The sequence below is a fragment of the Nymphaea colorata genome, chromosome 12 (genome assembly GCF_008831285.2).
Source record: "Nymphaea colorata isolate Beijing-Zhang1983 chromosome 12, ASM883128v2, whole genome shotgun sequence".
NCBI classification, from domain to species: Eukaryota; Viridiplantae; Streptophyta; class Magnoliopsida; order Nymphaeales; family Nymphaeaceae; genus Nymphaea; species Nymphaea colorata.
The window spans coordinates 13,772,597-13,788,391 of record NC_045149.1 but is presented as its reverse complement, the minus strand read 5'-3'; the positions used below and the strand labels follow the sequence as shown (position 1 = coordinate 13,788,391).

General features: G+C 38.3%; 1 protein-coding gene across 1 annotated transcript; it reads left to right on the top strand.

The window, feature by feature from the left end:
• Positions 1 to 13,610: 13,610 nt before the first annotated feature.
• Positions 13,611 to 14,687, top strand: LOC116265264 (uncharacterized). Its single transcript, XM_031645817.1, has one exon. It carries the CDS (start codon positions 13,611 to 13,613, stop codon positions 14,685 to 14,687), a length of 1,077 nt encoding a protein of 358 aa, XP_031501677.1.
• The last annotated feature ends 1,108 nt before the right edge of the window (positions 14,688 to 15,795 follow it).

Below are 15,795 nucleotides of genomic sequence, written 5' to 3'. Positions count from 1 at the left end.
AGTGCACTGTCATGTGCCAAATCAGGCACCGAAATCTCGTTAAAGTCATTGTGTCTAGCTCTAGTAGAGATTTCAAGGCTTCAGTTCTCCAATACATGCCCCTTGGGGGCCTAGAAGTCTATCTAGATTCAGATGGCCATCACTTGAATCTCGTTCAGAGATTGGATATCATGATAGATGTGGCTTGTGCTCTAGAATATCTTCACCATGGTTACTCGGAGACTATAGTTCATTGTGATCTGAAGCCAAGTAATGTGCTTCTAGATGAGAACATGACAGCATATGTCAGCGATTTTGGCATTGTAAAGATTCTAGTTGGTCAGAATTATTCTACTCTTACAGCCACTCTGGGAACCACAGGGTACATTGCACCAGGTATGTATCTCTTTTTAATTTTGTCTTTTTATAAATTTTGTGTTTCACGAAGTGTGAGTATAATTGCCTGAACCATTTCTTGAGTCAACGTGACCTCACTTTGAGTGCTTATATGTGTGTGTGCATGTGAACACATTCTCTTTCTCTTCAATTCACAGAGAAAGTGGAAGAGAGGGTGGGATCACATGGGAGGGGCTGGAGAGGTCATAAGGTGAGATAGAAAATACAAAGAGAGAGTGGGTGGGTTTGCCAGTCCTAGTTGTCTCTCTCTCCCTCTCTCTCTCTCTCTCTCTGTGTGTGTATATATATATATTCATTCATTCATTCATCTATTTATATTGAAATCAGCTGGCTAAGCTTTTTTTTTTAATTTTGTATTGTTTAAAACATTGCAAAAAATGCATTGATGATAGTCAATGTTTTGGCAACCCTTTTTAGCATTGAGACCATTTTTAGGGTCACAAAATAAGAAAAGGAGTCATCCGTAACATAGGTAGCCCACTGATTTCAACTATATATATATATGTTTATATATATATATATATATATATATATATAATTTGGTCTTGACTTACATGGTTTAGCTAATTTACTCTTTTGTGGTTTGCAATATAATATCAATAAATATATTAATTGATGTGCAACACCCATGATCCTTCTAATCATCATGATTTGGTAGTTCACGCATAAAGACACACACAAGTGGTTCCTAGCTCAATAATGTAAGGTCATTGACAAAATCTTTTACATGGACAATGCATTCGTTGTTTGTTTGGCTTGTGGTGTTGCATGCTAGTCTTTACATTCATTTAAGAGAACCTTGAGAAAGGTCACAGGAGCATTAGAAGTAAGATGAGTTTAATTAGGCCTTTATGTTGTGAAATCATTGCGCCAACCAACTAATGAAGGTCAACAAATCTCACATGCCCCATAGAAAAAATCTGGATTTGTGTTTATATTCTTTTAAGAGCACTTGAATATCATATATATAGGACATCAGTTCAAAATAGACTTGGGCAACGGCCAGCCCGGCTTGATAAGAACTGGGTTCGGGCCAGCCTGACGTCTGAAATCCGAGCCTAGGACCGGTGCGGTTACATAAAAATTATTTTTAAATATAAAATAATTTTTTTGGATATAAAATATATTTTAAATAACAATATATATTATTAATAAAATAAAATTAATATTTAAAAGTTATTGGGATGGATCAGACCCCCGTCGGGCTAACCCGGGTTGGCCCGATACATTATCGGGCGGGCTCAAACCTGGGCCCGGTCTGGTGGGGTACCCATTGGGTACCTGGCCGATAACTACGTCTAGTTCTAAATCATAATCTTGTATTCATTTTTAGATGTATATATGAGAATACAACAAGAGAAAGGCAGGATTGGAGGTTCAATTGCTTAAGTCCATTAATTTCCAGGCCTCTTGCCCAAAACCAATTAGTGCAATTGTGTCATAGATGAGCGTTAGCCAATTATATTATACTTGCTAATCATGTCTAATATTGTTGGATGGTTGAATTAGAATTTGGGATGGCTGGAAAGGTGTCAACCAAAGGTGATGTCTACAGCTTCGGAATTCTCCTCCTTGAGGTGTTTATAGGAAGAAAGCCTACTGAAGAACAGTTTGATGGGGATTTTAGCTTGAGGCAATGGGGGGCTGAAGCATTTCCTGTTGCAATTTCAGATGTCATTGCCAGCCATCTTTAGAACGAAAGTGACACTACTCCAACTGAAAGATCAGCTGCTATGAATGAACTGCTGGTGATGATCATGGAGATAGGCTTGTCATGTTCAAGGGTGTCTCCAAATGAGAGAATGGACATGAAGGAAGTGGTTGTAGGGCTGAGAAGGATACGATAGAAGATAAGAATGATAGAAGGATAATTCAAATATATTCATAGATACAATGGGATTTAATTCCAGGGCACCAGCCATTGGCAAAAATAGTTGGAGGTGGAAATGTAGTTTGATTGCTTTCATTGAGAGCTCTCACTTGCATTGCTCAATTACAGTTGCATATAGGATTTAATAAAGATATTCTTAATATGCTTGTGTGTTCTATTCCTAAGGCATTTGGGTGATCAATCTTGTAGAACAACTCGCACATTTCCAGTGCAAGTTACATGTAAGATGCTTGGAACTTTGTCCATTATTGCGGTTTGTGCCTTATTCTAAGTAAGGTCACCTCAATAGCCAGAGTTTAGATAAATCCTCAGCACAATTTCTCAAACCTTTCAAAAAAATGCACAACAAGAAGAATGAACAAAAATACATAATTGCAGTAAGTTTTGGACTGAATTCTATTTTATCAAAAGAAGAGCCCTTGAATGACGAGGATAAGAGTTTTATGCTGTGAGCATCATGTGTTATTGGAGCATGCTATATGTGATGGCCCTCTAACAAAGGAGCATGTGTTATGGACTTAAAATGATAAAAAGGACCAAATGACCCAGTTAGTTAAATAGAAGACCCTTCCCCGTACAAGTAAAAGTGAAACTTGGAAAATCTTTATTCTATTTCATAGGAAGTGAATCCACCATTGTTTAAAGGAAGCTTGCTGTTGTCTCAAAGAAAGTAATATCTTTAATCTTTTCAAGCATACAAAAATGCATGAAGCCAAACCCATGAACACGCCGATGGCCACATTCATAAAATTATTTGTTGGTCTCAGTTCGAAGTTCAAGGATGCTACTTTATATTCAAGTATTGTGGGAGCATTGCAATATGTGTCCCTCGCCCAGCTTGACATTGCCTTCTGTGCAAATAAGGTTGTTTGCATCCCAAAATTTGTTTAAGTAAGGTTGTGTTCATTTTCCCTGCTTTTCATATTCACCCAAACATTATCTTCAACCTATATGTGGTGTGGTATTTGGTAAAAAATTTAAAACTTTATGAGGCAAAGGAAAGAAAATCTTTTTAAAGGAAAGTATTTCATATACTTTTATCAAGACACTTAGAGAGAGTGAGATAAGGATTTTTCAGAGAGAGAAAATATAGATGGAGAAAAACTAGTAAAAGAGCAAGAGATTTTAAGGGAAAAATAAGGGAGAGAGAGAAACAAAAATTTATAAGTCAGTGGAACAAAATAAAGCCAGAAACTAGTAGAAGAGAAGGAGATTTTAGTTGAAAAGCTAGTAGAGGAGCAAGATATTTTAAGATAAACGTGAGAGAGAGAGAGAGAGAGAGAGAGAGGAAGAGATAAATATTTTTAAGAGTACAAAAACTAGTAGAAGAACAAAGGAATTTAAGAGAAAAATGAGTGCAAGAGGGAGAGAGATAAAGATTTTGAAGAGAAAGAAAATAAATAAAGAGAGAAAAAAATAGTAGAATAGCAAAAGATTTTAAGAAAAAATGAGAGAGAGAGAGAAATGTAAACATTTTTAAGGGAGAGAAAAGAAATAGAGAGTGGAAAATTTGTGAAGATAGATTTTAAGGGAATAATAAGAAAGATATAAAGATTCTAAGAGAAAAAAATGAGAAAGAGCGAAGAAAACAAGGAAGAAAAAATTATCTAACAACGAGATATTTTAAGCCCTCTTTTTTTATATCGAAATTAAAATTTATGAGATAATATTGAAAATTTTCAACTTCAATATTTTTTTGCAAGCGAGAGAGGAACTTGTGCTTCAATCCCATAGGAAGACGCGCTTTTAAAGGTGGATCACTTCTCTAAGACTACAAATAGGATGATCAATAGGTATTCTATCAAGGGAATGAGGATTTGAAGGATGTCAAAACTAATTGTAGCATTCCTGATTTGGACAATCCCCAACCTCAAAAAACAATATAAAAAAAAAAAATCCCACCACAAGCTCTCATAATCATAGTTCATCCATATATCAATAGAAAAATCAACTGGCCATACATGCACATTATCTATTTGTAGAGATATAACAAAGGCATACACTCAATGGAAGGTAAAAAATAAAATGAAAAAGAAAAAACATATCATGCCTATTTGAGTTGATGAAATAAACAAGACTTGACTTCAGTTGCTCATGGCTGTTGGCTCTAAATAAGAAATTTAAAGAGCTCTCTTACATGGCCATGGGGAGATGATGAAGGGAAGAGAAAGAAAAAATGAGACTACATGCCTCGCGATGGTATGTGCTGGGGTAAAAGATTACCCAACTTGACAAAACAAACTTGCTGGGCTGAGCTAAGCTAGGCTAGGCTGGCCCGACTTTGAGTCGGGTATTGGAGGCCTGATTCTGTTCAATATACACATTTAAACCCCACCTCTCCATTTTGTCTTTTTTTTTCTTTCTCTCTCTCTAAAATCTTTTTTTCCATAACGCTGACATTTGGCTTCCTTATTACATTGATTCTTTTTAAAAACTCTTTGGTGCATCCCCAAACATTTCTTAAAAACTAGTGATGTGTCGGTGAAGATTTTGAAGACATTAGAAAAGGAAACCTTTTAGTAATAAAAATTGACATCGAACCGGCTGCATGTCGGACAGAAGCATGATGGTCTGACTCTGCCCAATAACTAAATGGGCCAGACTCAAACTGATAAGAAGACCTTCATGAATGCATAGAGTCAGATTTTATTGAGCATCAGACCAATCCCTCCCGACCTGATGCGCAGCCCTACTAGCAGCATTAAAGGCGTTGTAGTATGTGCTGGGGTAAGTCACAAGCGAGCTGTATTAGGACAGTGTTTTATAGGATAGTGGTTTCTGAGTGGGCATTATTTTTGTATTTTAGTTAGGAAATTTGGGTCGGGTGGAGATACCGGAGAAACTTTGACATAGAACCTACAAAAAAGCATTCATCTCGGGGCCTAGCCTACATTTTTTTTAAGAAGCCCGGGCATTTGGGATTTGATGTGGAATGCAAGTTCATACTTGTAAGCAATAACACATTGCACCAAACATGGTATTTTAGTACACCAAAATTTTGTGTGTCAGTATGATTAATGACAAATATGTTTCTCTTTAAATAGAAAAAAGAAATTTGTTTTACAGATAAAAGAATTTGAAAAAAGTGAAAAGGCTCAAAAAGACAGTTCTTTTTCTCTAATTTAAAAGATCCCCGGTTTTTCTTTTTCTTTTGGCATATGATTGTCTGTATTCCTTTATTGTTTTTGGCAATGTTTGCAAAATCATTAATTTGTCACTTAATTATATGTTCTCTCTCTCTTTCTGCCTTTATTTAGCCTTTCCATGTAACGTAAGCCAAAGAATTGGAACTGCCTCGTCATTCACTTGGTAAGATGGATAGACTTTAAATGTCATTTTCCATCTTGATCACATGTCCAATTGAACTGTTCCAAAAAAAAAAAAACAGATATGGGAAAAAAATTGATCTCTGATTATGGAATAGATTGTCTTCGGAATTAAGAAATAACATCCGACTGGATTCGGATTCAAATTATGATATATATAAGTATCGGATCGGATACGGATTCAGATCAGATTTTGTTTTAAGTAATTACTCATATCCAATGCTACCTTTTGAAAATCTTCTAGATACAGTTCAAAATTCGGATTCTGATTGTGAAACCAGATCTTGAATTCAAATTCAGAGATGATATCTCTCCAATGTAAGAGTAGACATGAAGGAGGTAGTCGCCAGGCTTAAAAGGATATGACAGCTTCTTCTTTTGAAAAATGACAAAAATAAACAACTTCTTTTTCATTTTTCTAAAATGAATAGGGTTGTTTACTTATTTTTGCTCCCGGCTCATTTCTTTTCACACTGACTTGTCAGAAAAACTTTCTTTGTTTCATAACAATGATGCCATCCCCATCTCTTGGGCAGGGTTGTGGTGCTTTTGAATCATCTAAGAATAACTTTTATCGCAATACCAAAAGGCCACCACCCAAATACAGAAAATAAAAAAGTAAAATATTAGAATACGATTCGAGTTTGGATACGAATGACCATGGATCTGATTCATATAAAATATATTATTGACAGTACAGATACTTATATACTCTGATTCAAGTTTGGATAGAATTAAGAAAAGTTGTATCCAAATTTGGATGCGAGGCTATATAAGGAAGAAATCCATTAGTTCCACATCAAACCTTAATAAAGAGCAGCAGAGAAATGGGTCCAACCAAGCTGGCCTGGTAGTTGAAGCTACCAGACCCTGGCTCGAACTGATTCCGTTGTTACCAGGACACTTTGACAGACCAATAAATGAATTAGCGGAACACAAGCAGATCCTTTCAAATATAGGCCCATTTTTATTCTACTATGAATCTACTTAAAAAATGAACCAGATCCATGGAACACTTGTTATATAAGGCAGATTAGTAAGGCAGTAATAATGTGTTACTGCTGACATAGAATCACACATAACTCGTCAAACAAATGATCAGCAAAGAAGCTGCACAGCTGACGTGCTAATTGATCCCATCACTCTGCTTGTGCTTATAACTTATAACTTCAAATTCTGCGTCACTTATTTTGCTGTTATGACACATTGTCCACTAATTTCCAACTGTTGAGTCAGACTATATTCACTTTTTGTGTTTAAGGGAGACTACATTTTCTTCTTGTGTAAACTAATTAAAAGCACAAGTTGATAAACTAAAAATAGCTTGTGGAAGCTAAAGTTCAAAGAGCTCATTTATACTAACGGGTTGTAAAAAGAGGTAACAGCTTGCCAGATCAAATCTCAGCTCATCATCTGAATGGAACTGCTAGCAAGTTGTATAGGTTATGTTCATAATCTACAGTTTGACCTGGGATTGACGAATATTAGCTGCGCCCCAGCCATTGTCGGCTCATTTTTTATGTTTCCACCGGCAAACATCAAAGCATGTGTACTAACTAAGGTATCTGCAGGTTCTAGTGAATACGGATTTCAGACTTGGAAGGTTAATTGGTCAACGACATGTCACCGGTTATTTCATATCAGAGTATAACCATGGTTTCTTGAGTCCCATTTGGACGAGCTTATGATTTCTATAATCATGTGAAGCTTGCCAGTTCAACTATAGTGGACTCTCCTCCTAACATCCCAAGAGCACTCGGTGAACCAAATCCCTGCAGGGAATTCTGTTGTCATGCCAGCCAAGCACAACATGGTCTGTCAAGTGTACCACACATAAGAAAGAGGGAGAGATAGAGCACCTGGCACCGTGACGGCATGGGCCCATCTCCTCTCAAGACCAGCACATTTTTGTCTTATATAGCACTGATGTCGATGACCATGAAGTCGGCAGCAATGAAGATCCTGCGGCTCCAGGGGATGACTCGGCCAGGTTCCAGTGGAGGCTGAACTAGTGACGAGGAATGTGACAATGTGAATCTTGCTTCACATTGTTTTTCTTCCTGTAGAACTAAAGCATAAACTTTGTTAATGTTGGGCAAGGGATCAAGTAGTAATATTTGACGACGAATTGCTCCCTATGAGTCATTTAGCCCCATCAAGAATTGGATTACTCTCTCTTTGAATATGATCTGAGTAAATTCTCATAGCACCACATGCACAAGACGGTATGGGAGAATAGAGTTAAGATCATCCCATGATGCCTTAGTGTTTGTGTAGAACATAGTAACTGTTAGAGTCTCTTGTTGAAGTCGACATATAGAACTGCAGTTGATATATCTTGGTGCTAAACTCTGAGTAAACCTGTTTTTTAAATCTTTCCATACATCTTCAGCAGAAGTAGCATAAGCAATACTTGCAGCAATTTCTTTGCTAATAGAATTTAAAATCCATGAAAGAATCATATTATTGCATCCAACCCATAAGGCACGATTCTTATCTCCTTCTTTTGGCTCTTTGATAAATCCATCTACCAACCCTAATTTATTTTTCGCTGACAAGGCCATTATCATGGCTCTACTCCAAATGGCAAAATTGTCACTGTTAATTGCTTGAGATACCAACACACTTTTGGGATTATCAGAATGATGTAAAAAGATGGAATCAGTCATCACCTGAGAATTTTCTCAATTACTGATGTCACCATTATTCTTTTCTTGGTCTGCCATAGTTCCTTCTTATTGTTCTTAGAGAAGGAAGACAATGGTCAGCTGGGCTCCTGCAAAAAACGATCACTTGCATCTCTTCCTGTCGTCGTGCAAAGATCGATCCAGAGACATGACCATGGAGGGAGAGGATGCAGAGATATATGAGGGGATGTGGGTTCACTTCCGCCTTTCCTTCGGCAAGCAGGCCAAGCAGCAGGTCTCCCTTGAGCAGCAGCAGACGTCTTCCTCCTCCTTTTCTGGCTCCAAGTATTGACTCCACGACTTCCGAAACTCAAATTCTCTTGACACCGAGAAAGAGAAAAAAACTAACCTTCAGAAAATAGAGAAGCCATAGTTCAGGGCCGAGAGCGAAATAGAAGGAGTGAATGAAGATCTTCGATGAATCCCAACTCGGTGGTGTCCGTTCAACGCGAAAAGAGCAGGCTTCGCGAATTTCTGCTTTGATGCTCATGTTCAAATGGCAGAAAATCCAGGGATCTCAGAATATCACCGTCAAGCTCTCCTCAGAGAAAACAGAGAAATAGTTCAAAGCGCGCCCATAAAAAAAAACCACCTCATTACAGTCTGACAGCCCCAAATTCCGTTTCCTCTCTCTTTCCTCCGTTGGAGAAGCTCTTTTGCCGTCTTAAATCAGAGAAGAAACCATAGCCTTTGAACAGAAGGAAATATGACTGCCTGAGTTCGAGCTGAACCTGTAGGCTGAGAACAGGAGCTGCCGAGAGGAGATTTCTGGAGATGATTCGTGAGGATCTGCAATGGGCTCGTCACTGACATCCGCAGCAGAGAAATTCAGTTGAGCCTGAGAAATTCCGGCAATAGGGGTTGCTGCCGGAATACAGAAGTTCAGATGATCGATGTTAGTTTTACGAGAATCAGCCCAAATCGGTTCATGGCTCTCATATGGCACTAACAAAGCAACATTTTCATGTATCCGATGTGTTAAGCTGGCGTGGCTACCACTCGACGAAGCGGTACAAGTGGAACTTTATACTTTTTTTCTGACACAGAACCCGATTTGAATGTTAAACCATGGATGATCCAATCATTGGTACTGGATGATCTCACCAGTGATCGGATCCACGTCCAAGTCCAGTCCATTTTTTGGGTCGAGATATTCGAAGGAGGACCAAATCTCTTTCCGTGAAAACAGTAGATTTGATTTGAGACCTCCTTCCGTCCGACCTCAGAACATAAGTTTTGAGGGAGAAACCTGGATTAAGATCCATATTTTTCACTCACGTGGAATCCACTGTTTGTTTGAACAGTGGGTCATATAGAAAAAAGATTTGAGATCCGAGGGGATCTCAGATCCACGGCCAAATAAATGCCTCCTATGGGATGCCGATTCGAGTCAGATATCGGGTAGTCTCTAAATCCTTTGTCACACACGATACTTGAATCATAACTAATTAGTGATTTGGATTCAAATCTGTCATCGATTCTGAGTTCAAATTCGAAGCGAACATGAATCCAAAAACTTATGGAACTCCTCTAAATGCACATCTAACTTTTAGTGGTGCACTAAAAGCACAAGTTTAAATTTCTTTGTTTAACAGCATTTTATGTAATACATGCAGTTACTTTATTTAAACTTGAACGAGTTATTGTTACCCTTTCAAGGTCAATAACTCACCACTCAAAACAGAAGAAGCATTAAGTCCCCTCGTTCCCCAAGTCTATAGGGCTTTGAGCTATGTACATTAGTAGTGTACCACTGCTCCCTTCCACTTATATACCAAACTCCACCACTTGGGAATCTACTAGAGACATGCATCTCCATATGCCTCAAGCCCGACCGTTTATGCTATGCTAGTTTTGCCCTTTGAAAAAATTTATACCACTGTTTGTAATTATATTAATTGGGATATATCTGATTTTAAGCACGAGTAATTTCTAATCCAATGGAAGTCCATTCAATTTACGTTGCAACATAGAAAAAAAAATGGAATTTAGCCTACATAATTGAGCTACGGAATTTTTTACTCAAAATAGACTTCAATATTGCTAAATTCTAGTTAGGCTCCGGCCATGAGTCATTGCATAAATGACATTGTAGGTGGAAACTGTCCCAAATGAGTTTCACTGGATAACTTGTCTTGAATGAATTGTCCAGTGGAAAATGAGGCTGGGTTTCAAACAGTGTTAAGACAAAAACGACAATGAGGAAAGCGTGTCCAGGTTCTCTGAAGAGATAAATCATCGTCAGAACTTGAGTCAAAATTTATTATGAGATGTTTTGTCCACCCCTAGAATGTATATTATTGGCAGCTGAGCTCAAAAGTCACTGGAATTGGAACGTCGTCTTCGGTTAGAAAAACAAAACATAATAAAATAAAAGGAAATTTCAAGAAGACTGGAGAATAACTAGTGACATGAAAAACCATTTTCACATTGTCATAAAACACAATGTAAGTTTTTCACCACTAATTAAAAAAAAAAATATGTTTGCCAATAGCTCTAAGTTGTTACTAACTTAAGCTTGTTTTAACTTGATAAAAATGACTAATAGATGCTTAATGAGGACAAATTATACATACATTAGTTTGTATTTGCTTAAGGCATGTTTTAAGGGGGTTATGACCAGCCATCCATTGGCCAAAATGTAGATGGATATTGTGCTATCCCATCCAGACTTTTGGTACATTGAATTAAAGATCTGCTGCGGAACATGACATTCACACTTGATTTTGACGTTGCCAAAACAGCAGTACTAGATTTTTTTATGTATTTATTTTTTTTTAAATAGAATTCTGAAAATTGTAAGTTGGGGGTGCTTCTAGGAAAGAGGGGAAGCATGAATGGAGGAATTCAACTTTTTAATATAAAAAGCTCGTTTAATGTAAAAAGCTCGCTCCATGATCACTTATCTTTTTTTTTATCATTTTACTGTTTTTTTTTTCTTTATTTTCTTCTTTGGAGCAACAGAGTGCGAGTTTGTTATTGAAAAGAAATAATTATAAAGGATACTTAAACTTTCAGGTAGCAAAAAACTTCTCAAATTGTTTCAAAAGAAAATCATCCGACCTATGTTCTTGTTCTCTTGTATTCAATTTGATGAAGTAACTAAAAAATTTCGAAAGTATCTTTTACAACCATTTCATCTCCTTTCTTATTGAATCAAACCAATCTTGTAATTGTGAACAAGAGCACGTTTGAGTGGGTATACAAAAATATTTTGAAATGCATTTGGTCACTCCAAGTGAAAGTCTGGGTTGGGGTGCACTTCTTCGGAGTGGGCATCGAAAATATTTCAAAATGCATCTAAAGGGTAGCACCAAGTAGTACTGCTCAGCTTAGTACCCCACTATGATTATTATTATTATCTACAAGGCGGCAAGGTTCAAATTTATTGACAGAAAGCAGTGCCTTTATTTAGAAGACTTCTTCATCTTTTCTTGCAAGTTCTTGTATGTAAAAGATCAACTTAACCTATACGAAGAATTTATGATATATGTGCAATTTGTTCATTCATAATATGTTCATTTATTTGTATTGGCTAATTTTTTGAAAATCTTGGTTCCAGGTCGCAACAATTGCATGGTTTGGTTTGAAGCTTATTTTGTTTGCAGTAGTCATTCTGTTGCAATTCCTTTGGTGTTGGTTCTTTGTAGTCGTTCTGTTGTAATTCCTTTGATGCTGGTTCTTCCATATATATGCCGTGTCTTCCAATGCATTTGGCAATACAAGGATGCAAAGGGAGAAAACATGTCTTTTAATGGTAAGAATTTTTATTCAGTCCATATTTTTAGCCACGAAGATATGCTGCCTATGCTAGAAATGATATATAGTAAAGGAACAGTTAAATACTGGCTAACTCGAACTTGTTGTCAAACTCAAGCCATGCTGCACTTTCCCATAGCATAGGTGACATGATCCAAAGGGTGTCCTTGGCTTGGATAACAACAGGGGAAAGAAAATTAGAACAGAGGTAACTGCAAAACAAGGGGCCACAACTTACACGGATATTCAGATGGAGAGATTAATGGTGCCCTGCACACCCAGCACCAAGCCCATGACTTGAATGAAAAGGAATCGATCCCTTTGTGGATTCGTCTTCCCCAATTTCCAGTTTTGTTTAGGAATTCGTATAGCTTTAAAGCTATTGCTAGGGGTATGGGTGCCTCCTTCATTAGAGCAGATGAATGCACGATGCACAGGGACAAACTAGGTTTCGCTCGGGTGTGCATGGATGTTCCGCTTGATTTCAGACTGTTGCCCAAAATCATCATTGAAGCCAAGGGAAACAGGATATCTCAAGAAGTGTTATACGAATCTAGGGTTCGTTACTGCTGTGTTTGTGGCACTACTTCACACTACGAGGATGCATGTAAGAATAAGGGTATAGCAAAAACGTCAGGCGCTGAGGAGAAAGTTTGGAGTAAAGTTCTGGTCATTAAGAAACAAAGAGGTGGGATGCAGAAAAATGACTATGGGAGAAGGGACACACAAGGAAACAGATTTGCCTCACTTGGGAGTCAGCTTGAGAATGATGCAGGGAATAGTAATAAGACTGACCCAGGTCTGAGAAGTAGGCTGGCTCTTGATATTGGAGATGGGGGCTTAAAGCAGAAAAAGGTAGAGAGAGTGGGTTGCCAGGTGAGGAAAAACTTTAATAAAGGAGGGACGACATGGGGGAGGGACACTTCACAAAGCATGCCAGAGGAAGGAAACACTGAAAATGCTGATGAAGGGATTCCCAACCCCTTCCTTTGTCTACAACAGACCGCCACTAACAGCCTGGATGATCATGTACCTCCAATCAAATTCATGTTCGCAGCTGGGGCTAAGGATTCTTACTTCGGCAAGGAGAAGGATGGTAGTTTGAATATGAAGGAGGGCACTGATCAGGGTTCTGACCATGTGAGCAGCCACATTGAAGTAGTTGATGCTAGGCAGAGGGGGACGAGAAAATCAACCAGGTTTGCCAGCAAGGGCAACAAAGGTCACCTACCAGCCACTGTGATTAGTTTGGAAGATGCAATTGTTCACCGATATAATGGGTCCAAGAAGCGGAAAAAGGTGGTTGACAATATGAATCAGGCACTTATAAACCTTCCAAATTTGGAAGATAATGAAGAGAATGCTAGTGGAAGGGCTCTCAGAATTGAGGGAGCAAGGGTAGAGGCTATCAACATTTTAAATCATGAAAGTATTTAGCTGGTACCTTAGAGGCCTTGCGAAGAGCCTGCAAAGCAAGAATTAAGTCTGATTCTCAATAAGTTTAATCCTTTTGTTGGGTTTGTTCTTGATTCGATGATTACCAATCATAGGATGAAGATAATTATGGAAAGATACCACAACTATAGATTTGTGTCTAACGTTGAAGGTACTGATGGTGTGGTGAGAATATTATGTGTTTGGAAAGAGGAGGAAATGGAAGCTACTTCTCTGGTTGTTGATCATAATTGGGTTGGTGTTTCTTTTCGTAGACTGGCAAATGAAAAAGTCTTTGTAGTTTTTGGTGTGTACCTGCTTCCTAGGTTTGGGGAAAGGCTGCAAAGCCTTTACAAACTAGAGGCCCTTGTTTCTAGAGTCGAAGGACCAGTTATGTTAATTGGTGATTTCAATGCCATGCTCAACAGCCGAAATAACTCGGGTTCTGCTCCATTACTTGCTTCCTACCTATCTTTCAGTCGCTTTGTTTATGCTTGCAGGTTAAAGGAGGTTGAAGATAGTAACAAGAGGTTTACGTGGTCGAACCATAGACAAAGGCAAGACTTAGTGCAGTGTAAGCTGGATTGGTGCATGGTTAACAATGACTGGAAAACTGGTTTTGGTGGAGAAGGTAGGCTTAACGTCCAGACGTCAACCGCATCCGATCATAGTGTACTTCTATATCAGTCCAAGGACATTAATGATGATACATGGGGTCAGAAGCCGTTTAGATTCTTTAAGCCTTGGTTGATGGACAAAGAAGGTAAGGTAGTGATGCTTCAAGCTTGGAGAGGTTTGGCTCGGGGGTGCCCAATGATGCGCCTCAACATCACCACCCTTCAAAGCCGGCTAGAGGAATGCAGGGAGCATATGGAACAAGGCGTGGAAGGTGCGATTGATGAGGAACACAGAGTGAGGAAGCAACTATCTCAGGCCCTTCTCATGGAAGAGGTAATGTGGAAACAAAGATCGCGTATTCGTTGGCTTGCAGAGGGGGATAAGAACACCTCCTTTTTTCATGAGATGGCTAAGTCTAGGCAAGCTAAGCTTAAGATTAGAAGTATAGAGTATGATGGCACTGAATATGTACAGAGTAGACAGATTCTTGAAGTGTGCACTACTTATTTTCGCAGGGTGTTAGATACAGATGAAGTGCAAGGAATGTTATTGAGGGTGCAGATAGTATACCTATAGGAACCTCACACCACTTCAGCACACACTTGACCCACTTGTAGGGCTATATAGGAGCCAAGTCAAAATTAAGCTCGTTCAGCTTGTCTCGAGCTCGTGTTTAGCAATACAATGTCAGCTTGAACTCAATTCGATAGACCAAGCCACACCTCAAGCATGACTCTTTTAAGGGCGCTTACCAACTCCACATTTGACCTAATTTCTTTCTTTGGTTTTAAGCTCTATCACCTGAGCGCGGGGTGCGGGTGCGGTTGCCGATGCGGGTGTGGGTGCCGGAGCGGCACATTATAAAAAATTTAAGTGCGGCGGTGCGGTAAGGGTATTTTATTATTATTATTTTTATTAATTTATTATATATATAACAGAATAAGCATGCATGTATTATTATTATAATTAAGTTATCAATGTATATAACATACTTGAATAATTGTATTGCATACTAAAAGATCACAACAACAAATATTATATAAGTCATTTACTAATATGGCATTCTAATTGGGCTCGGGTATGAGTTGGATCTGTGCCCATGCCCGGTGCGCACCCGACTCGATGTGACTCGGGTGCGGCAATAAATAGAAGAGTCCTAGGTTTTATGTTTGAAAATTTCAAAAGAACACCTAGCTCATTGTCCTTGACCTCAGCCAGAACCAGTAGCGTAGCCCTGCTGCCTGCTAACCTCCTCACGTTATTACACTAGTGTCCTTTTCCATGCTTTTTCTTATTATCTTTTTGTCTTGCATAAAGAACATGAACAAAGTGTACATTTTTCGCGTTTTGAGTATACAAGAGGAGTCTGTTTTCACTTTTCATCTTCAGTTGAGTAATTAGACACAATTTGAGATTCTGTGTTCACTTCTTTTGATTATATATATATATATATATATATATATATATAGAAAGATAGAGAGAGAGATTGCATATTATAGAGGCCAATAGAGAGATCTACCTCGCTCAATGGGTTTGTTCAATTTAGAGCAGGGGATGGTTTCGTAAACTTGTCTTGATAATAAAAGGACGTTCTGAGCTACGTGGAATCAGTACCTTCGACGAAGGAGTTCTGTACTTGATAGACTCCGTTTTATACTGTTTGTGACCGATTCGGTACACCGAT